Raw genomic sequence first — 25,371 nt, forward strand, 5'->3', positions numbered from 1 at the left:
CAATAGCAGCTAACGTTTATTGAGGACTTTTTGTGCCAGGGACTGTCCTGAAGGCTGTGCATACATTATCTGGTTTTGTTCATACTACAGGAGACTCATGTAATCACATTAATGTATATTAACCAACTCTAAATTACTTTCTGTTGTTGGCCCAAGGCCCAAATCCCCAAGCTTCTCAGGTATGACTCCCTGCACCCGGCTTCCTGTCACTTTCCCTTTTCCCTTGCCTCTGGGCATCCTCCTCCAAAGAGAGCGGGGTACGCTCCTCCCCCAGCTTCGGCAACCGTGACGACCACCGCTTCCCTCCTCCCCCTCCTTTGACAGCCCTCCCTCAGACGGCAATCCCGCTGGCACGAGGTCCAACGACCTGCTACGTAACTGGCGCGTGTGCCTGCCTAGTAACAGTGCCTTGGCGTCTGCAGCGCGCCAAGTGAGGGGCGGGAGATCTGGGCCGCGCACGCGCAATACCTTTGCAGCCTCGCTACGGGGCGGAGCCTCGCTGGTCAGCAGGGGCAGAGTAGAGATCGTCGCCAAAGCGCGCGGTTTATTTTCTCTTAGCTTTGCGCGGGGCAGGCTAGCTTTTAGGAGTGAAGAGGGTACGCAGCAGTTACCCAACAATGTCCGGTGAGTCAGGCCAGCCTCAGGCTGGTCCCTCACATGCTGGGCTAGATTTGCCGAACCTTGAGAGAAATCGGGCTGGGGTCCCCGGAGGGGTGATACGAAGGGCTGGTGCCCAAGCGCCCAGGTCCTGGATCCAAACGGTTCTTGACCAGATAATCGGCTCACCTCGCCAGTGGGTCACCCCCTCTGAGGTAGTGCCTGTCTCTGTGCTAGCCGTCCAAAGGTACCTGTTAGAGGATGAGCCGCGGGACACGGTGCCCAAGCCTCCTCTTTACTGCTATGATGTGACGATCTCAGACGGGGTGTACCGGGAGAAGTGCTACCTGGACCCCAGCTTAAACTCTCTCGTCCATCAGAATATTCTTAAAGTTGGCATAGAAATGAAAATCTCCAGAGTCTCTTGTCTTTACAACGAGAAAAGGTTAGGCCAGGGGATCCTGTGCATAGATAATGTCCACTGTGGGGAGACCTCAGACACGATTTCTTTAGAAACTCCCTTTAGAAATAGGGCGCACGGGGAGAAACCAGAGAGGCCTTTAAGGGGCGGGAAGAGTCATTACCTGGCGCTGTGGAATAACGAAGATCCATATGGAGATATCTGGTTAACCAACAAGCAACCTGAGGAACACAATTTTAGCGGTAAGTATTTGGAGGGAATGACGGAGGGTTTTTAAAAAATGATTTTCAGGAGCTTGTGTTAACGGGAAAGGAAACGAGTTGCTTTTGTATAAGCCAGGAGTGGTAGTGGACAAGTTTTCTTGAATGACTGAAGGACAGGACTCCCGCTTAATGAAATTTGCACAGCCCCATGTCTTGGTTTGATTGCAAAAGTGGCCAATTCAAGAAGTGTCAGACTATATCTTAAATTCAGTCTGCCAAACGTAGTGATCTGGAATTCAGTATTCTTCAGGCGTTCGTTATACGTTTGACTACGGTGGAATTAATCTTAATTTCGTTCCCATTCCGGTTGAGAAAATAGTACATTGTGTCGGTTGAAGAGCTTATAGATTTGAATTTAGCATAAGAGTTGTAAAAATTTGCGAGTTTGCGTGCTCACTCAAAAAGGATGTTCTGTGATGTATTCCTCAATAATTAACATTGTTCAAAATGTCACTTTTATGTCTTTGAGTGTTATAGTTATGTAAATATCACTTTTTGAATATGTAAGTTTGTGGGAAGGCGTGGAATTCTCATCTTCGTGTTTCTTATTGCTTACCACGGACAGTACTGATCTGAGAAGTTCAAATTTTCTGTATCAGAAGTAGAAAGTTGACCTGAAAATGCTAGCTAGTCACCAGCAACTGCTCTAAAGTGTTTTTTCTATAAAAGACGGAATTAAGGGGAATAATAGTACTATAGGCATGAACATGTATGGAATGGGGAATAAGTAAAATGCAAAAAATAAAAGAGAAAGTACTGCAAGGAGAAAGATTATAATTTTCTTATAATTTTCTACATCTACTGCTTTTCAGTCCTTTATTTTTATGTTGTCATCACAATGCTAAATCATAGATAATCTAACTCTGACGTGTAAGAACAACAAATTTGAAAGTGATGACAACTGGCTCAAAAATATGCAATTATAGTCATATGTAGTCATAAGGAAAAAAAGATGTTGTAGACATATGTAGCCAAGGATGTTTTAAATAACTAAATTTTACAAGCAAGATAGTTATTTGGGGTTGAAATAATGGAATAATTTTATCTTGAGCATGGAATAAGACAGTAGCGCATTACGATAAATGCTGATCATTTCTATTTTTAGAACTGAATATGTAAATGAAAAATCAGTGCCCTAAAAGAAGAATTAAGAAGGGGATAATACTTTGTAAAAGTGTATTTTGGTTGTATTCTATCAAAGTAATATCTATTCATTTATCAAAATCATTTTTATTACAAAAGCTGATATCCATGTGCCATAAAAAGATCCAAACTGTATATTTAAAAGAATATATATTGTGTTAAAAGTGTAAGACCCAAGTATAGTAAAACGGTGGTGGTAAAATCTAGGAAGTGTGTACATTGATATTTGCTGTAAAATTCTTTCAGGTTTGCTGGATGTTTGAAACTGTTAATAATAAAATATTGGGGTGGAGTGAAAGACCTCTTTCACCTTCCCTCAAGCCTTCAACTTTCCTTTCAAAACTCCAAATTGTCAGCAATTTGGTGTGTATTTTTGAAAAAAATGAATTATATAGCATTGTGTAATTTACTATTTCCATTAAACATATTTCAAGCATCTTTTATGTATAACTGTACATAAAATATTCCATAGTCTGGATACAACTGTAATTTATGTAATCATACCCATGTGAATGAGTAATTTGTAGTTTTAGGCAGTCATTAAGTTTTCAGTATTAAATACAATGCTAAACATCATTAGGATGTACACATATTTTTGTTCACTATATTCAAGTATTTCTGGTAAATGGATTACTAGCAATGAAATTGCTGGGTTAAAGGGTATTTGAATTTTTTAATTAGTGGATGTTGACAAGTGATCTTCTGAAAATATTGTACTAATTTATATTCACCAACATATATATCACAGTGTCCATTTCCCCATATCTTACTATTTTAAATTACATCTTTTGACTTTTTCTAGTTAATTTATCAGATTTCTTTGCCAATGCGTATTAAATTTTTGTCTACTACGTACTGCAGATTATTTTCTTGCATTTGGTTCCTTTTCCCTTAAATTTGTTTATGGTATGTTTTTGTGCTTTTGAAACTTGTTATTAAGGTTTACCTTATACACAGTAAAGTAAAAAGATCTTAAAAATACAGTTTGATAAATTTTATATTCACACTTGTGTAACCACCCCGGTTAATATATATATATATATATATATATATATATGATATAGCACATTTCAATCACCCCAAAAGACTCCTTCATGCCTCCTCACAGTCAGCACCCTACCCAAAAGTTCACACATATTGTGACCTCAGAGATGACATTTTAAAACTGGAAGTTATATCATGCCACTCTCCTGCCTAAGTCTCTCCAGTGGCTCTCCATTTCATTTAAACAGCAAGTCATAGGTCCACACGGCCCTGCAGTAGAGATTGGCAAGCTTTCTGTGAAGAGCCAAATAGTAAATCTTTTTGTCTGTGTGGGACATATAATCTCTGTCACAATTATTCAATTTTGCTATTGTATAGACAATATGTAAATGAATGAGTCTGACTATGTTCTGGTAGAATTTATTTACCAGAAAACAGGCAACAGACTGGATTTGGCTTATGAATCATAATTTGCTGACCCCTGCCCTATAGAACCCCTACTCACCTCTATAACCTCATCTCTAGCCCCTCTCTTCCACCATTTTATTCGAGCAATCCCAGCCTTCTTTTTGATCCTCAAACCTCAGGAAAAACCTAAGGCTTTTTCCTGCCTCAGGTACTTTGCACCTGCTTTTTCATCTTTTTGGATAGTTTCTTCCCTCCCTCAGGTTTCAGTCCAAATATATAAAACACATTAGAAAGGGCTTTTTAAATAAGTATTCCCTTCCCATATATTTCTATTATATCACCCTGGAGATGCCCTTCATGGAATCATAACACTTTGGGATTATTTTATTTGGTTATTTTTCCTTCTCCCCTTACCTGTTTTATAAGATCAAGGACTTTTTTCTTCACTGCTGTGGGTCGGATCCCCTATAGCCAGAACAATGTCTGGCACATAGTAGGCATTCAGTAAGTGTTGAATAAGGGAATAAATGAAATAAGCTGATGGATTTTATGTTGTTCAACCACTTTTGAATCCCCGCTTGGTCATGGTTATATTTTTATATCTGTATATTTAAGTGAATTTGGTACATAGGTTTCATTTTGGGGTTTTTTTGGGGGAATACTTTTTCAGTGACATTTTAATATCAGGTTAATATTAACCTAGTAGAATGAATTGGGAAGCTTGCCTGTTTTTCTGTGCTTTCAGATATTTTCTGCTTATTGAAGGTTTGATAGAATTTACCCCTAAAACTATCCGAACCTGATATCTTGGACTGGGATTGGGGATGATGACAGTAACTCCTTTTCAATTTTTTTGTAGAGAAAGTGATCAAACCAATAATGTTGCTTCTTGAGTCCTTTTCTGACAGTTGATATTTCACTAGAAAATCTCATTTCTCCTAGATCTCAAAGTTGCATACAGTAGTCTATATTTTTAATATCTTATCAGTTATGTCTCCTTTCACAGTCTTAATGTTTATATGTTCACCTTTCCTCATGATCCAGCCTCGCCATAGGTTTGCCTGTTTTATTGTTATTTTATAAATGACTCTTGGCTTTACTAATAATGAAATCTGTAGTAAGGAAATATTTTCTACTTGATATCTGCTATCATCTTTAATTCCATATGTGTACTTCCTTCGTTCATATTTTTCTTGTACTACTTTCTTCAGTTGAATGCTTCATTCATTTATTTACTTGTGTATTGCTTCCAGAAGCTTTTAAAATTCTGAAATCTCCCTTGGGTGCTGACTGCTGTAACTGCACTCCCAGATTTTGAAGTATAGAGATTTTATTATTATTCATTACTCAAAATTTTTTATTTTAAATTGGAATTTCTCTTTAACCTCCAAAAGTTTAGAAAAAGCTTATTTATTAGATCTAGAGCTCCTTATTATACTAGGTTTTTAAAATCTAATTCAAATATTCTATATTCTAATTTTTAATCTGTTTGCCTATTTCTGTGAAAGGAATATTGACTTTTCTCTATGATGATAGTTTTATCCAATTCTCCTTATATTTCTAAAAGCTTTTGCTTTAGATGTTGCTATAATGTATAAAATTTTGTAACTGATTAATATCTTGGTGGATTTTACCCTTTATCAATATGGAGTTTGCCTCTTTGTCCCTTTTTGTCTTGAATTCTGTTTTATCAGATGATAATGTTTACCACTTCTTTTTGGTAGCACTTAGGGCAGTGGTTCTCAAAAGTGAGTGGGTGTTCATACACCTCAGGAGCATTTTAAAATACACATTGCTGAGCACCTGCTCCAGTTTCTGATTCATTAGGTCTGGGGCAGTGCCCTAGAATTTGCATTACTTACAAGTTCAATAGTGGTGATGCTGCTGCTGATGCAAAGACCACACTTTGAGAACCATTAGCCTAGTGTGTATCTTTGTCCATCCCTTTATTTCCATTTTGTTGTAGATTTTTCTTTTTTAAGAAGAATATAACTTACATTCTGCTTTTTGACCCAAACCAATTCTTTTTAAGAGATGAATTTAATTCAGTTAAATTTAATGTGAATAATGATGTTTGCACCTGTTATTGAAATCCTGCTTTATGTTTACTATATGCCATCCTTTATTTTTTTTACTTTTGCAGGATTAAAATATTTTTTTTCTTCTAGTAATTTGGAGGTTATATATTATGTCTGTAGTCTCCTTGTGGTTACACTTAATGTTTTAACAGGATTATTTAAACTTATGTGTCTGTGTCAGTCTCCAAAATTATTCAGAATTTATAATATCCCCCTACAAATGTTTAGAACTCTACTTGGTCATGGCATGGTTGTCTTTTGGCATGTTATTGTATTAGATTTGAAAGTATTTGATTTAAGATTTTTGCCATAAAAAAAAAAGCTTTTTGCCATCATAAATGATTTGGGTTTATAGATTTCTCTTTTATAGTATTTCTATTGGGATTCTTCAGGATTATTCGAAGTTTATAAAGTGAATTGATACAATTTATATATTTTACCGGGCTTGGATAATTTATAGCTCAGGGAAAGAGTATTCTTTGAAAGTTGTTAGAATTTTCTTGTAAAATGATATGAACCTGCTGCCATTTTTGGAGGCCATTATTTGTGAAGTTTTTTCATTTTCTTCCATGGTTAAGGAACTATTCTGGTTTTTTACTGCTTCTTAAGGCAACACCGGTAACTTATATTTTCCTAGAAGATTGTTTCACTGATATTTTCAAGTTTATTGATGTAGAATCATATATAATAATCTTTTAACAATTTTTCTTTGTGTATAGTTGATCACATTCTGAATATTACATTTTTGTTTTCTTTTTTCATGATTGGACTTGCCAAAAGTTTACCTTTTCATTAATTTTTTCCAAAGAATTGGATTTATCGGTCCTACTGAGTTTTTTATTGTGGTATAGTGTTTTCTAATTCATTATTTTCAGCTTTTGTCTTTATACCTTCTGCATTCCTTAGATTTATTCTTTTGCAACAGTTTTTAAGGTATGGTCCAGGGACCTCTGGTGGTATCTCCAAGACATACTCAGGGTATTCATGAGGTCAAAACTATTTTCACAATTATAATGCTTTACTTACCTTTTTTCACTCTTTCTTTGACAAGTGCACAGTGAAGTTTTCCAGACACTACATGACTTGTGACATTGAAACAGACATGAAACAGGATGCCAAAGAAGATACGAGTATCTAGCTAGATACTAAAGAGATTTGCAGAAATGTAAAACAGTACCACTTTTCTCACTAAATTTCTTTTGTTTTGGAAAATATAGTAATCTTTCTAAAAATATAATTATGTATATTAGTTTATTGTTATTTTAAAATGAGTTGATAATTTTTAAAAAAAATTTTTGAAGACTGGACACGCTTGAAGCTCTGGCAGAGCGGGTTGGGGAGGGGGGGCAGGGGAAAGATATGTAACCCTAACAATATTTGTACTCACAGAATTTGGGGAAAAATAAATAAAAATTTAAAAAAAATTTTTTGTTTTGTAATATAGTAAATATTGATAGACATAACCCACATAAACAAAAGCTCTTCAAGATCCTCAATTTTAAGAATATAAATGGGTCCTGTGACCAAAAATTTGAGAATCAGTGTTCCATTGCTTACCTTCTGGCTTTTTGTATTAAATAACCAGTTTATTTATTATCATTCTTTTTAAATAATGAACACATATATTGCTATGAATTTATACAGATACCTCATTATCTATAAATAGCCTGCAGTTCCTTCTTGAATTTGAGCAATATATGTGTGTTCTATGAAGTTTGTGAGTTAAAAATTCAAACTGGGAAAAATATAAACCAGGCAGATGTATGATCGCAGCTAACTCTCTGGACCTAATTATAGCAGAAATAGTAGCTCTTAGAAATATGGTTTTACAAACTCATGTAGCTCTTGAATTTATTCCAGCCAGTATAAAGGAGGTGTATATGCCTTCATTGATCAAGAGTGTTCCATGTACATTCCAGATAATTCAAAGCTGGTCCGAGATTTATCTGACTATATTAAAAAGGAAATCACTTAATTACATCAGATTAAATATTAGGACCTGCGATCCTGAGCTAGTAATGTATTGGGAGGACCTGGAAGGAAAATTATATAGGCTGTCCTAATAATACTGAAAATTGTGTGTGTGTTTTTATGGTAGAGGCATAATTATAAAATACCACTTAAGCTCTTATTAGAAAAAAATTACAAGTATGATTTTTATGCAAAAATGCTGACTAGGTAAAACATGTAAACAAAGTTAGAAGTGAAAGGTGCCTTAGCAAAAGAAATATTGGAACTAATGCAAAGTCAGGTTTTAAAAATTGGTACTGTGGGCTGTGAGAGAGCAAAATGTGGAGAGAAGTACAGATGGAACCCCTTTTAATCCAAGGAAGAATAAAATCAGGAATACAAATTAATCCTTTAAGATGATGAATAGTTATTAAGCAGTTTTTATGCTTGCCAGCAGGCTTGAAAATTAAAACATTTCAAAGTAAATTATATGGCATATGAGAAGATAGTAAGTCTCTGTAGAAAAATAAAGTGGGATGGGGGATCAGATTTCAATAGGGTGGTTAGCAATAACATCACTGAGAAAGTGACCTTTTAGCAAAACTTGAAGGGGGAGAAAGTAACCTGGATATCTAAGGGAATGACATTCCAGACAGAGGGAACAGCAAATACAAAGGTCCATGTCTGGCATGTTTGGGAAAGATGGAACTTATACATATGAAACTGAGGTGAGAACAATACAGAAATGTCTCGTAAAACAATGCTATAAATTAAACACATAAGTACTTAGTGGTAGGAAAATATTCCAAGACATCCAGTTTTTCCACAAAATGTCTTAAGGAAGGTGAGTTCAGTTCCAAGTTTTCCAAGAAGTAATTAAATGGTTTGGTAAGATGGAAGACATTCTAGATGAAAGTATGTGTTAGTTAATATAGGTATTTCCCTATGTTCCAGGCACATAGTAAGTCCTTTATATATTTTAGCTATCAATATCAGATGGTATGTAGTTTAGGTGGGAAAAGTATATAGAGTGGTTTAGCTGGCAAGAGGAGTTGCTTTGGGTATGATCTGGCTACCATTTATAACCATTAAAATAGATCTTTGAAATTGCCTTGACATATTAAATAGAATTTTTACTCTTTTTTATATTTTAGATACCAAAATAATTTCACTTTCTCACCTTGAAATGACCTGGACTAACAGAAGAAGTTTCCCTGCATTGCTTGTGAGGATCTTGCATAAATCAAAACTGCGATACTATGGGAAACCTGATAAAAAGATGATTGAGCCATACCAGGTATAAGTAATGATAAGATATTATATGTTAATTTAAAGTTATAGATTATAACTTACAGACATGACTTCATATTATGATAACATATTTGTTTAAATACCATTTTATAAGGTCAATGTAATAATTTTTAAATGTAAATAAATATATATTGCAAAGTATTTTTTTTTTTTTTGCAAAGTATTTTCTACATGCTTTATTGTAGAAAAAGAAATCCTTTCTGTATTGGTGCCCTTCAGTTTCCTGATCCAACTGGCCTCCTTCACACCTTTTCCATTATCTTCAACCTTTACTTCTCAGCTATGCTTTCTACACCACCACATAAACATACTATATTTTCCATTTTAGAAAAAGAGAGAAAAGAAAAAAAAAATTCTGTTGACCTTGTGATTCCTTTATTCCCTCTCTCCTTCTCTTCAAGAAAGCTTCTCGAAGAAGTAGCTTACACTAGATGTTTTCACTTCCTTGCCTCCCACTTCTCAACACAATAACTTTGGCTTTTTTTTTCAGCTCATCATTCACCAATAACCTTCTGATTGTCAAATCCATGTGACACTTTTCTATTATCTTGACTCTCTGTGCCATATAATGCTGATGAGATCTACTTTCTTGATATGTGTTCTGCTTTTACTTAGTATTATACTATATTTTCCCATGTTATCAAGACTGTTTTAGGTGTTTTCTAAGCTTTTATTATAAACGTTATACATGCTTATTATAGTGAATTTGGAAAATGTAAAAAGCTGTATAAAAAGCATAATATCACCCAAGATCCTACCACTGAGAGAGAGCCACTGTTAACATATGTTTTATTCCCTTTCTTATGTGTGTGTAAATCATATATATATACACACACATATATATGCATATCATTTATACATATATCTATCATATCTTGTCTATTATATATCACATATATGAGCATATGTATTATATATTACATGTGACTATGTATGTCATATATTACATTAAATTATCCTATAAAACAAGAACATATGCATATAATTTAGTATCATTTAATATTTTTTAAGTATTTTCTCACATCATTGAAAATTCTTCATTATTTTTCATAGTTCTAGATTCTATCACATGATATCATACATTATTCAGTCATCCCTCTATAGTTTTTTGCTTTCTCATTGTTGAGATACTTTCCTCCCTAGATTTTTGACTCTACTTGTTTCTTTCGCTTCTTACTCTTTGTGTACAGGAAGACCCATCCAGTCTCATCTCTTCCTGATCCCTCCATGCCTCATACAAACCGAATTGGCCTACCTAGAACTTCCTAAAAATAACCAATTCTTTTCTACCTTTTGTGCCTCTGCTCCTGTTGTTTCTTCTGCCTGGAATGCTCTTCCTCTCAGTTCTCATCAGATTAGCAAAGCCACTTTTAAGGTTCAGTTCAATGCTTACCTCTCCTTTAAGCCTTTCCATGTATAACCATATGTGTAGTCACCAAGGAGAATCAACTGTGTGCTACTCAGGACTCCATTATATGCCCTAACTTAGGTCTGTCAGAGCATGCATAATCCAGTTACACATATTTGTTAATACATTTGCTAACCTTACTCTACTGTGAGCTCCCTGACTGTAGGGAAGAAGTATGTAATAGTGCTTAAGAGTACATGCCTTGTAGTCAGATGAACTGAGTTCAAATCTCAGCTCTCTCTCTCTACCATTTCTTAGATTTATGATGTAAGGAAAATTATTTATCCTTTTTAAGCCTCAGTTTACTCATCTGTAAAATGGGGGTACTAATTGTACTTATCTTACAAGGTTGATATAAGGATCGAATTAATTAATACAGGTAAAGCATTTACCTATATTCCAGACACATAGTAAGTTCTATATATACCATGTTTTCCCGAAAATAAGACAGGGTCTTATATTTATTTTTCCTCAAGAAGATACCCTAGGGTTTATTTTCAGGGAATGTGTTATCTTTTTAAGTACAGTACAACAGTCTACATTTATTCGAATATAGTTAAGTCGTCTTCTTCTGGAACATCATCATAACTCTCCAAACCCCGAATTCCATCCTGAATTTCTTGGGACTCTATTTCCTTTAGAACCATTGGCCCCAATCTCTCATGTCGAGCAATAGAACTCTCAGGGGGCAGATGAGAAGGGCTGCCCATCTTCTTTACCGCTCCATGACAAAATGCATGGGTTGTACAGATACGCTGCGTAGCCACGCCCAGCACTAGGTCTTATTTTCAGGGTAGGGCTTATATTGCACAAATGCTTGGAAATCCTGCTAGGGCTTATTTTATGGGTAGATCTTATTTTCTGGGAAACATGGTATATTAGCTATTATTATTAGGGATGGCTTGATTCATCTCTTCATCCCAGTGCCTAACATAATATTTGGAACATAATAGGGACTCAGTAAATGTTTAATGAATAAAGGAATAAACTACCCAAAATATATATTCATCAGTAAGAAAAAGGATCTCAGCGTTTAAGAAGAAACTAAAAGAGCTAGAGAACATTTTGAAGACTGCCTTTTATGTAGAACCAAAGCTGTCTATATTTTAAAACTGAGAGGTGAGGTGCGGTGGCTCACGCCTGTAATCCTAGCTCTCCAGGAGGCCGAGGCGGGCGGATTGCTCAAGGTCAAGAGATCGAAACCAGCCTGAGCAAGAGCGAGACCCTGTCTCTACTATAAATAGAAAGAAATTTATTGGCCAATTAATATATATAGAAAAAGTTAGCCAGGCATGGTGGCGGATGCCTGTAGTCCCAGCTACTCAGGAGGCTGAGGCAGGAGGATTGCTTGAGCCCAGGAGTTTGAGGTTGCTGTGAGCTAGGCTGATGCCACAGCACTCACTCTAGCCTAGAAAAACTCCATAAAATACTTTCTGCTGCAACAGATTTCTCTATTTTAACTATACCCAGACTCAGCAATAATGTATACTGGTGTTAACATTCCCCTTCCTGCTAGCATAATTTCTCAAGTAGTATCTCAGAAATAATTCCTATGTCATTTATACCAGAGTCTTAGATATCACTATAAGTAAATTAATATAATCAGGCATTGATGGCATTGTACTCAATTAGTTGTGGTTTATCTAAAGTTCTCTAATATGAATGAATATCAAGGCCCTCTAACAGGTCAAGTAACCAAGAATGATGTCAAGATCTTCACTTAAAACCTTTAAAATGTGACTTGTCTCATTCATTTGACAAATGTATTGTGGGATTACTCTGTAAGGCACCCTGCTAAACATTATGGGAGAGCCAAATATAAATAAGATTTGACCTATGTCCTCAGAGTCTACGATCACACAGTAAGTTAGTAATAAATCTGGTTACTTCCATGAATCTGGTAACAATCTCTTCTTTAGATCACCAATATCAGCACAGTTGACAACCGAATCATTACCCATAATGAATTAAAATTTAAATGTTACTTTCTATCAGTCTAAATTATCACAGATAATATGCTATATGTCATCTATATAGATAAAAGTGAGAAATATGTATGTGCTCTTGCTCTTTTTTTTTTCTAGACCTTTTTGGAAGTTGCTGACAATTCAGGCACGGTGTCAGTGATTATGTGGAATGCCCTGTGTCCTGAATGGTATAAAAGTTTGCGGGTTGGTTTAGTTCTTCTGCTCCAAGATTATTCTGTTAAAAAGAGTTATCCATTCAGGATGCAGCCTCTCCCTGTGGATCCAGAGATCAAACCAATTTCTACAATGGGTTAAGTATTCAATGACTTTCTTGTCTTATGGCTATTTTTGTTTATATAAATTTACAAAGTACCAGATCAGGCAAAGGACCATAAAAATTATTAAAAGTGTTACAGACTGACAAACCTTTAAATTCCTATATCATTAAAATTCTCTGGAAATCATATAACTTAATAAATATAACTATTTATTATTATATTTATTAAGAAAATAACTATTTATTATTATATTTATTAAGAAAAATCATCTTAGATATTTATTGTTGATTGAAGAATGAGCTCCAATTGGGATATACTTATTTATGTGGTTTTTGTCATATAATATTAAGTTAATAATGAATATATTTTGCTGTAACTACTAGGTACTATCTTGAAAGTGCTTTTGTTAACTTTTTATTTTGAAATAATTTTAAACTTACATAAAAGTTGAAAGAATAGTGTAAAGAACTCCCATACACCGTTCACCCATATTCAACAATTGCTAACATTTACCTTTGCTTTATCATTCTCTCTCTCTCTCTCTCTCTATATATATATATACACTCACACACTAATGTGTAGATATATACACATATATATAGATACATATATTTCCCTCTGAATAATTAGAGAGAAAGTAGTAACCATATATACCCTCTTACCCCTAAACACTTCAATAATATTTCGGTACATATTTTCTAATAACAAGAACATTCTATTATATAATCACAGTATAATTACCTAAAATAGGAAATTTTAAATTGATATAATACTAATATGTAACAAACTTATAGTCAATATTCAAATTTTGCCCATTGCTGCAATCTTGAAAGGGCTTTTCCTAATTAGTATTCAAATCAAAGGTTTGCCATTTTGACATCCCAAATATTTTAGGAGCTTAAAATTAATATATTAAATGGCTGTTTTTAGATATAGATGTGATTTTTTTCATTTTTATTTTTCAGAATTATAGATTACATCACTTAACAAGTTTAAGTATTATTTTTGGCTTATAATTGTTTTTTAATTCTGAACCTGAATTTCTATGTATTCTAAATTACCCAGTTAATCCATTGAGTTTAATTACTAAAAGAATATTCAGATAAATTTAGCGGTTGTTCATTGTCTTCTTAAATGTGTATTTATTTGGGAAAGCCTCATATGATTCTTTATTACAATGTTAAGCATTTTGCAGGCATTGATCAGATCTTTCTAGATGAAGAAGTCATTACCTAGATAGTTTGGTACACTTAGCCCATTATTTCATTTAGTCTTTGCTATAGAAAGATGAGAAATTAAACTGATAGAGATATTGTGGCTTATTTGAGAAGGTGCAGTAAAAGTTGGCAGGAGGAAACTAATTCACAACATGTATTATTATGTCTACCAAATTATAAATTATATTCCACAACCAAGTATATCCAGGTGACAAAATTCTTTAGTAAGAATTAAGACATTCTTTGTCAATAACAGATGAGGTAAGTCACTTTGTTCATGACAAATACTAAATCACTGGCATAGTGGAAATCAAAAACTGGTTTTCCTGATACCTAGCCCAATGTTCTTTCTACTAGATACACTGTTTTCTGGTGTAAAGAGAGTTAATTTAAATCACAGTTTTTACATGGCTGTGGATAAATCTAGAAATGTATCTGGTACTAATAGCTACTTCTAAGCCTTAAAAACATATGAAAAGCAGGACCATAGATAGCATGTAGTCAGTAGATAAGCAACCACTAAAAAATTAACACTGAAGCTGAACCAAACACTATGCTACCTCTGTTATATAGAATCATAGGGCCAGATTTTCGTAATGGAAACTCTCTAAGATATGAAAAATTATTTATGCTTTCAAATAAGTAATTATAGATACAGAGATTATTTTTTAAATGATAGCCTTGATAAGCATATATTTAAAATATGCCTTTTAGTCTTTAAAACAGTTTTACTTCTCATAACCTTAGCCGCAGTCTCTATTTTCTCCCCTATATCTTGATCAGTAACAGGATTTTTTTGCCTCTTTTTCAGGGGCTAACAAACTATTTCTAATTCTATAAAGGGCCAGGCCGGGCGCGGTGGCTCACGCCTGTAATCCTAGCACTCTGGGAGGCCGAGGCAGGCAGATCGCTCAAGGTCAGGAGTTCAAGACCAGCTTGACCAAGAGTGAGACCCCATCTCTACTAAAAATACAAAGAAATTAATTGGCCAACTAAAAATATATAGAAAAAATTAGCTGGGCATGGTGGTGCTTGCCTGTAGTCCCAGCTACTCGGGAGGCTGAGGCAGAAGGATTGCTTGAGCCCAGGAGTTTGAGGTTGCTGTGAGCTAGGCTGACACCATGGCACTCTAGCCTAGACAACACAGTGAGACTCTGTTTCAAAAAAAAATTTTTTTTAAATAAAATAAAGGGCCAGATAGTAAATATTTTAGCCTTAGCAGGCCAGATAGTCTCTGTTGCAACTACTCAGTTTTGCCTTTGTAGAATGAAGGCAACCATATACAGTACATAAATGAATGGGTATGGCTATGTTCAATAAAACTTTATTTACAAACACAGGCAGCCACATGTATAAGTAGATCTCAACTCTGGCTGGACGTTAGAAATACTTGGGGAGCTTTAAAGAGCTACTGGTGCCCCACTCTCAGTGATTCTGATTTAAGTACTCTGAGACGGGGACCAAGGCATGGCTTTAAAATTCCTCAGCTGATTCTAAGGTACAGCCAGGGTTGAAAACTATGGATTTATGATCTTTAAAAATTACCTATCTCAAATTTATTAGTGATATTTTTCCTAGATTTTTTGTTCATTTTTAATTGAAAATAGTAACTATATATTTTTATATAAAATCCAATATGATGTTTTGATTTATGTATAGTTTGTAGGAAGACTCAATCAAGGTAATTAACATATCCATCCTCTCACCAATTTGTCATTTTTTGTAGTGAGAACGTTAAAATTTTATCTGTTTATTTAGCAATTTTGAAATAGATATCATTAACTGTGGTCAACATGCAATGCAATAGATGCTTAAAACATATTCCTCCACTCTAACTGAAACTTTGTACCCTTTGATCAATATCTTCCCTTTATCTATCCCTCCTCCCCAGCCTGTGGTAACCACCTTTCTTCTCTCTGTTGCTTTGAGACTGACTTTTTTAGATTCCTGGAGGACATTACGCTAAATGAAATAAGCCGGGCACAGAAAGACAAATACTGTATGATCTCACTTATATGTGCAATCTAAAAAAGTCGATCTCATAGAAACAGCGTGTAGAAAGGGGATTAATGATCTTTCAAAGGGAAACCAAGGCAGTTCTGTAAATCATGCTGGGTACAGAAGATACAAAGATAAATAATATATAGTTCTACCCTTAGAAAAATAGTCTAATGGGGTGGCAGATTTATAAGATAAACAAATTACAGTAAAATGAAAGATGAATGACAATGAACAGTAAAAAATGTGATAGAAGGGGAGAGGAAATGAATCAAAATGCATTTGAGGAAAGAATGGACAGGAAAGTAGGAGAATGAATTGGATAGGTGAAAATGTTAAGCAGGGATTAGGAAAAAAACAGTGTAGTTTAAACATTATAAGCAGTATAAATGAGGAAGAGTGTGTGGTGGGAGGAGAGTAGGTTAGTAAGGGAATAAGAATTTGTGATACCACTGCCTTCTAGGTGTTGAGGTTGGAAGACAAACAATTGGGGTCATTTATCTTGGTTTATTTTTCATATTTACACATATAGTTCCAAGTTAGAGAAACTAAGATGTAATTTTTTAAAATATTGAATAAATGAAAACCTATAAAGATGAAAATTCTATTGTAAAACAAAAGATATATTATTTGCTGGTAATGTATAGTTTTGTATATTGCCATTTTGTATATGATATTATCTACATTTTCAAAATAGTATTCAGCTGGCATACCCAAATAATAAACTTTTTAAAATCTTGAGATTTTCAGACTGTATTGCATAATACATATTGAGATGATTGCATCACGTGTTTTTGGTTTGGGGGAGGGGATATTTATTTAATTAGGAATCCTAGCATTTTAGAGCTAGAAGGGATCTTGAATATAATCAGGTGGTACTATGACTATGAAAGTGCTTTATAAAATGCAAACAATTTTCTAGGTGCAAGGTAATATCACCTAATACAAACTTCCCTTGCTTATGATAAAGTGGATTTTTCCAGTCGCATGGCTAGTAATAGGCAGGACTAGAAATCAGATATCTTCATGCTGGTTTAAGTTTTGTTTGCTATACAACAAATTGTTAGAAAAATATAACTTACTGGCATAAAAAGAACTAGAAAGTCCAAATAGTTATATAGCTATTAAAAGAATTGAATCAGAGGTTTAAAATTTTCCCACAAAGAAAATATCAGGCATACATCATATTATAGCAAATTCTACCAAACATTACAGGAAGATACCATTCCAAAACTGTTCCAGAGAATAGACTAAGAGAATAACTCGTTCTTTGCTACCAATATAACCTTGATAATCAAACCCAAACAAGAATAGCATGAAAGAGGAAAATTATAGGCTAGCTTCAGCCATGAACATATATATAGATATTCTTAATAGAATATTAACAAACTGAATTCAATTATATGTAAAAAAAAAGATCGGGCACTGTGACTAAGTTGGATTTTTTTCCTAGCAATGCAAAATTAGTTTTTTTTGTTTTGGGGTTTTTTTTAACTATGTAGAGCAATCAAGGTTAGTTTTACATATGAAAATCTATGTGTCACTTACCACATTAACAAAGAAAATAATGATCATTCTCATAGATACACAAAGTGTTTGTTTAAATTTTATACCTGTCTTTGGCCATCCCACCATGGACTGCCTGTCTCACCCAACCTGCCCTTTGGAAGCTAAGCAGGATTGGGTGGGTAGTACTTGGATGGGAGACCACCTGTAAATACCAGGTGCTATAGGCTTAAAGAAAATTATACCCATTTGTTAATTTAAAAAAAGAAAATAGCAAGAAAAGAACCTTCCTTAACCTAATAAAGGGTATTTACAAATAAAAACAAAATAGCAGACATAATTCTTAATGGGGACAAAACAGCAAACACTATTCTTAATGGGGAAAAATTAGAAACATTTCTTTTTAAAATGGGGAATATGGATGCCTCCTCTTACTATTTCTATTTAATGTTGTACTGGCTGTCCTAGCCAGTGTGAGAAGACAAAATGTATTAAAGATATAAGAATTTTATAGAAAAACACAAAACTTGTTATTCACAAATTAAATGTTCTGTACAGAAAGTTCAAAATAACACAAAGTATTAAAACTAATAAGATATTGGCAAAGCTAGCTGTAAGATCAATATACAAAAGTCAACTGATTTTGTATACCCCAATACTAAAGAGTTAGAAATTATAATTTCAAAACATTATTTACATTGTCAACAATAACTCTAAGGTATTTAGAAATAAATCTAAAAGAAGATGTGTAAGACCTGTGTGGAGATGATTATGACACATTATTCAAAGACATTGAGAAAGCCTTAATAATAAAGCCTTAAATATTTTTTTTATTTAATTCTATGACAAATTAAAAAAGCCTTAAATAAGTTGAGAAATATCCCGTGTTCACAGGTGGGAGATAAGTCTCAATTTCATAAATAAATCTTCTCAAATTGATCTATAGATTGAGTGCTATTTCATCAGATTTTTAAACTAAAACTGACAAACTGATACTAAAATTCATATGGAAGCACATATTTGCCAAAAATAGTCAAGGCACTTCTGAAGAAAAAGAATAGGGGGCTAGTAAGGGAGTATGGGTTTGTCTTACAAATATCAAGAATTATTATAAAGCTATAGTATTTATGACAATGTTGTATTGGTGCAAGTATAGATAAATGGACCAATGAATCACAATATAGAGCCAAGATATAGCCATAAACATATAGAATTTTGACATGACAGCTGTGCTATATAGCAGGAGTCTCCAAACTATGGTGAGTTGTATAATTATTTCATTATATATTATGATGTAATAATAATAGAAATGAAGTACACAATAAATGTAATGTGCTTGAATCATCCCCAAACCATCCCCTCCCTCCCCGGTCCATGGAAAAATTGTCTTCCATGAAAACAGTCAAAACGATCTCGGGTGCCAAAAAGGTTAGGGACTGCTGCTAGATCATCAAGGAAGGAGGAACCATTCAGTAAATAGTAGTAAGATACTTGATTAATATATGAGAAAAATGACAGTATATCCGTATCTCATACCATATAAAAATCAATTCCAGATATATCTAATACTTAAATGTGAAAGGCAAAACTTTTTGAAGAACTTACAGAAAGAACTTATAGAAGAACTTATAAGAAAGTAACCCACAGTTTGACCTTGAGATAAGGAAGGATTTCTTGGATAAGACATAAGAAGTAGTAACCATAAAAGAAATATTAACAAACCTAATAACTACATTAAAATTAAGGATTCATGTCCATCAAAAAACACCATAAGAAATGCAAAAACAAGGTACAAACTGGGTGAAAATATTTGCAACTACGTAGTCAACAAAGAATTAATATATAAACAATTCCTGCAAATATATTTTTAAAAACAATTCAGTAGAAAAATGGGCAAAAGACACAAACAGGCATTTCACAGAAGAGGATGTATTTATGGACCATAAGTATATGAATTGTTGTTTAATTACTAATAAGGGAAGTATAAAACAAGACCGCAACAAATTGTCATATCACTAGGTTCTCAAAAAATAAGAAATTTGACAATACCAAAGTTTGGAAAAGATATGTATCTTTGGGAATTCTTACACATTGCTGGTGGAAATATAAATAGGTTCATTACTTAAAATAATTTGGGATTAGCCTGTAGAGTTGAATATTTACATATTGTACAATACAGAGTTTCTACTCCTAGGTATAATACCTTATAAAAACACTTGCCTGTGTGCACAGGGAGACATATACAAAAATATTTGTAACAGTCATGTGTAATAGCAAAAACCTGGAAATAATCCAGATTTCCATCAACACAATAAAGGATAAATAAGGTATAGTTAAAAACTTACAGTATATTGACACACTGGGATATTATTCAGCCATAGAAATGAAAACTAATCCTGCTATATGTAGCTACATGAATGAATTTTAGCAAAAATAAGTGAAAAAAGTATCCCTAGAATACTATATATTATATAATTCCATTCATATGAAGTTAAAAAACAAATACAAACTTATTTTATTTAAGCAAAAACATATAAATGATAAAATCTTTTTAAGTTAAGAAAATGATAAAACGTGAAATTCAAGGTATGGTTAATCTTTGGTGGAGAAATAAGTGGACATGATAATGGAGGCAGAAGACCATTGATTATGATCTACTTCTTGGGTTTGGTGGTAGGTTCCAAAATGTTCAGTCTATTACTTTGCTGTGTAATGTATGTACATGTATATTCTTTAGTATGTATTAAATATCATATTAAAGTAATTTATTTGTTTTTCAGAAATCTGCCTGAATCTTCGAGATCCTCCAACAAATATAATCATCATTCCAGAAAAGCAGGTGAAACCAGAATGGAGACTGCCAAAATTAAATCACCGATTTATCACAAGGTAAAATAGTTGCTTGTAAAATGTCTTAAATATTACTTTTTAATGTTAATTACTAAAAAACAATGCATTATAATTTGTTCAAAATCTACCCAAAATTAGCTGAGTGTGGTGGCTCATGCCTATCATCCCAGCACTTTGGGAAGCCAGGGCAGGAGGATCACTTGAGGCCAGATTTTCAAGACCAACCAGGGCAACATAGCAAGACTCTGTCTCTACAAAAAATTTAAAAATTAGCTAGGCATGGTGGCATGCACCTGTAGTCCCAGTTACTCAGGAGGCTGAGGTGGGAGGATCACTTGAGCCCAGGTGTTCAAGGTTACAGTGAGCTATAATTGGGCCACTCCACTCCAGCCTGGGCAAGAGAGTGAGACCCTATTTCAAAAAAAGAAAACCCAAAATTATGCTGTACCAATTATGTATATATACATTTTCAAAATCATAATTGAAGAATACTTTTTCACTATTTAAAGATATAATATCTATTTAATAATTTTTTTTAATTTTTTAGATCAGAACTGGATGATATGCCAGAAAATCGTATCTGCGATGTAATTGGCATTTTAGTTTTCGTAGGAAGGGTCCAGAGGTCAAAAAAGAAAGGTAAGCTTTTAAAGTTGAGAAGTCATAAAAAAGTATTTCAGCACATAATTATGTGTTCATGTGTGTATAATCAGTTACCTTTATTTATTTTAATATTCTATCCATATAGAAAATGGTGAAGATTTTTGGTCATATCGCTGGATTCACATTGCTGATGGGACTTCAGAGCTACCATTTATAGTGGAACTGTTTTCTACATCTCAGCCAGAAATCTTCGAAAATATTTACCCAAGTACTCAATCTTAATATTTTTATCTTTTTATTTTTAAAAGTAGGAGGGAACATTAACTTAAAAAATAGTAGAAGTGGCATGACATTGAATTAGTGAATTCAAGCAGTCTGACAGCATGTTTAAACTTTTCTATATTAATATCATATTTGCTATAGCAGATATTAAACTCCTGGTTGTCTATTCAGAATTAATTTGGTATTTAAACTAGTTTTTTAGAAAACAGGTGTTCTTATCAATTCTCGTTAAAATTGCACACATAAAAAAAGTCCGATTCAGTAAAACTAAAATGTGGGCAATCAGTTCCCTTTGTATCCATTTGGAAATTGATTAGGTAGAACCCATTAAAGACATCAAAGATTTTACTAATGTGGCAGTAATTGATAGAGGATTGACAAACCATGTAATTAAATAATAACAGTGGTAAGTATGATCCCATTTGAATATTAAATTAATATTAAGTTGGTGGCGTTACACCAGCTGGTCAGTATTTTACTTTGGCTTACTTTGGCATTGACTTTTTTTTCCTGTATTCATTCAGATATAAAAGTATTTTTCCACTAGTTTTATTTATTCGAAAACATTTTTAAGTATGGCCCTTTATATATTTCATATAACGTAACAGGATAGTCTTCAGATTAGTATGATAAGGAAAAAAGTATATTTAATACTTTTCAATAATTTCAGTGATGATTTCCTTATTTGAATTCAGAACATAAAGCTATTTTAGATATGGTATGCTATTTTATTATTTTCTAAATGATTACATGAATAAATACTGATTGTTACCTGTGTTAACTGCTTGCCAACATTGAGAAAACTCCCAATATTCACTACATCTAATTTTTTAACCAGCAATAAGATAAAAATTATAGAACACTAAGAGACCTAGAGACTATATACAGGACTATTCTGCTGCCCCTTTTGTTTTTTTCTCTGTACAAAACAATATTACACACTTCTGCTTCATTAGATTCTACCCTAGGCTTGTGAGATTAAAATTTTTAAATATACGCAGATAGAACTGAACCTTACCCCAACTTTTGGGGGATGGAACAGAAAGAGAGTTTTGGCCATGACCAAGACATGGGCTTCCAAGATGAGTGGGAGATGACCTCTCATATCACTTCTTTTGGGACATAAACAATTGTCATTGATGACCTCTGATGACAATTTTGATTGCCTCATTTTAGGTGGGTTTCATCTCCTTTCAGTTTGTTTATAGCCATTTTAAACAATCAGCTGACACAAGTTTTGGATAAAGATTTCTTACAGAAACTTTGCCAAGCATGCATATTCTATTTCTTGTAATAATGTGAAATGTATCTTTCTAAGAAAGGTATATATGGACCTTGGTGAGATTTATTCTAGTATAATAAGTTCACAAAAATCACAATTTATTTTCTTTTGACCAAGAGTGAAGGAAAAAATTGTGAATATTAAGGGGGCTTCAGGCCTATGAGGGGGAATATGACCAAGGGTCTTCTGAAGTAATAACAAAATCCCTTGGTAGTACAAAAAAAATTTTTATAAGGAAAGTGAATAACTAAGGGGAACTAATATTGTGCATTTATTATGTACCAGAAGCTATTAGATATTATCTAATTTTGTATTCTCAGTAACCTTTTAAACAGTTGATGTTGATATAAACTTTCAGGTGAAAAAGCAAAGATCCAGAAGAGTTAAGTAATTTCCTGGATGTCAAACAGCTAGAAAGTGTTAGATCTGACTCTCAGATTTATAATGGCCATTAGAGGTCATTAGAGGTTAGATGTTTCTTTATTTTTTTTTATTTTTATTTTATTATGGTAAGAACACTTAACATGAGATCTACCCTCTTAACAGATTTTAGAGGTCCTTTAATATTCCTGTACCAGCATCTTTAGCCATTAATATTCATATGTTTGTACAGTTTTTGAAATAAGGAAAAGTGATATAAATTAAGATAACTCTTATCATTTGAACAGATTTTCTTTATTTTCACTGCTACAAAATAAAGAAATATCTAGTAAATATAAGATATAGCAAATGAATTTATAGTTATACACTGGAGAAATTTTTATTCTCAAATAAAAACTTACTTTTATGTGATTACAAGAATTTACATTTATTTCTTCATTTCCTGATTTGAAAGACTGTAACTGTTTTGGCATGTACCGTGTTTCCCCGAAAATAAGACTTACCCATAAAAAAGCCCTAGCAGGCTTTCTAAGCATTTGCTCAATATAAGCCCTACCCCGAAAATAAGACCTAGTGATGGGCGTGGCTACGCAGCATATCTGCACAACCCATGCATTTCGTCGCAGAGTGGTAAAGAAGATGAGCAGCCCTTCTCATCTGCCCCATGAGAGCTGTATTGCTCGATGAGAGATTGGGGCCAATGGTTCTGAAGGAAATAGAGTCACAAGAAATTCAGGATGGAATTTGGGGTTTGGAGAGTTATGATGATATTCCAGAAGAAGACGACTTAACTATATTTGAATAAATGTAGATTGTTGTACCATACTTAAAAAATTAACACATTCCCTGAAAATAAGCCCTAGGGTGTCTTGTTGAGGAAAAATAAATATAAGACCCTGTCTTATTTTTGGGGAAACATGGTAATGAGTTAAAAAAATTTTTAAGTGTTAGATTAATGAAACTCTAATAACTAAATAACCTGATAAATAATTAAAAACAACGGATAATTTTTGAAAGTAGTTGAAATCTGAGGACATTATAAGCTCATTTTCAGGGATTCTTTTTAGTGTATCAAGTTAGCAAGGTGAAAAGAAAATAAACAGATGATATAAGCCCTGTTATTGGCCTTTAAGTCTAAGACAAATACATGAGAGATATAAAACCCTTGCATAAACAAATACAAATTAATACTGTTTAGCCCACTCTCATTGAAGGAGTTGGAGTAATTCAGGATTCATTGTTAGATTCAGTTAATCAATGAAAGTATCATGGAGAAACTAAGTTTTTTTTTTTCTCTATAGGAAATAACTTTTCACACTCAGTTGGGTGCCCAGTTAGAATGACTCTGTAGATTAGGATTAGATCCTTGTTGCTCCAAGTATAGTCAGAGGAGTGGAGGCACCAGTACTTAACTAGGAGCTTACTAGAAATGCAGAAGCCCAGGCTCCACTTTACACCTACTGAATCTGAATTTGCCTTTTGACAATAGTCTCATGTTATTCCTTTGTCATTGAAGTTAGACAAGCATTTTTATTAGATCTTGATTTTGGTATGTCCTTTTTAGAATATAAAAGTAATTTTAGAAATATATTTATTTTTTACAGTGACATATTTTGTGTGTACACAATTGAAAGTTGTCAGAAATGACACTCAAGTACCTAAACTGCTTTACCTCACCACTACCAATGAGAGTCGAGTGTTTATTACTGGTGAGTAATTTCTTTGTGTATACTTTGTTGGAAATGTAATGTATTTTCTCTTCTCTAGAATCCTTTAGCACATATTAACTTAACATATAACTTAATATTATATAATATATATAATAACAGTCAACTAAAAGATAGCTTTATTTTGCCCTCATTTATCACTGTAAGAATGTTTTAACAAAAAAATATTTGGCCTATGGAGTGCATTGCTTCTGGATTATTTATGATTGAAGCAATGATTTTTTGACTCACTAGAGAATTGTGTTTATATCCTTCAGTTAACTTTAATTCCTGTTTGATGTAGAATGTAAATAATCATAAATTACTTGATAGATTGAAAACCATTAAGCATGGTACCATAGTATAGATTCAGTTAACAATATTTTAAAATACTAAATAAAACAAAAATGAGTATCAAATTTTGGCCCCAAGATCTGACATCTTACTTATATAGTAAGAAGAGTCTCACTACTTGTCTACAAGTATATTATTTTCCCTATTCCCTCTAATAACAGGGTCAAAACAATAAAGATTAAAGTTTCCAAATGAGAAGGTGAGGGAATAGTGCAGAATGGGATATTTACCAGAGCTATACCATGTTGGTAATTAAGTTTGTCAAAAGTAGAGTCTTAGGAAAGGTATAATGTACATCTTTGTCAGTACATACCTTTTTAAAAATACTATCAGATGTAAATATGACACTTTTAAGTATGTTTTAAGAACATGAATTTAAATGGT

The 25,371-nt window shown here is 33.4% G+C and overlaps 1 protein-coding gene across 1 annotated transcript in view; it reads left to right on the forward strand.

Moving 5' to 3' along the window:
- Positions 1–517: 517 nt before the first annotated feature.
- RADX (RPA1 related single stranded DNA binding protein, X-linked) overlaps positions 518–25,371 on the forward strand; it is a 58,966-nt gene continuing 34,112 nt past the window's right edge. Inside the window, exons 1-7 of the mRNA XM_012751163.2 lie at positions 518–1,260; positions 8,999–9,141; positions 12,648–12,840; positions 20,310–20,418; positions 20,927–21,018; positions 21,128–21,250; positions 24,532–24,636. Coding sequence (XP_012606617.1) covers positions 618–1,260; positions 8,999–9,141; positions 12,648–12,840; positions 20,310–20,418; positions 20,927–21,018; positions 21,128–21,250; positions 24,532–24,636 — 1,408 coding nt within the window. The 5' untranslated portion in view covers positions 518–617. The remainder of the gene's footprint in view (positions 1,261–8,998; positions 9,142–12,647; positions 12,841–20,309; positions 20,419–20,926; positions 21,019–21,127; positions 21,251–24,531; positions 24,637–25,371) is intronic.

The sequence above is a fragment of the Microcebus murinus genome, chromosome X, assembly GCF_040939455.1.
Source record: "Microcebus murinus isolate Inina chromosome X, M.murinus_Inina_mat1.0, whole genome shotgun sequence".
Lineage (NCBI taxonomy): Eukaryota > Metazoa > Chordata > Mammalia > Primates > Cheirogaleidae > Microcebus > Microcebus murinus.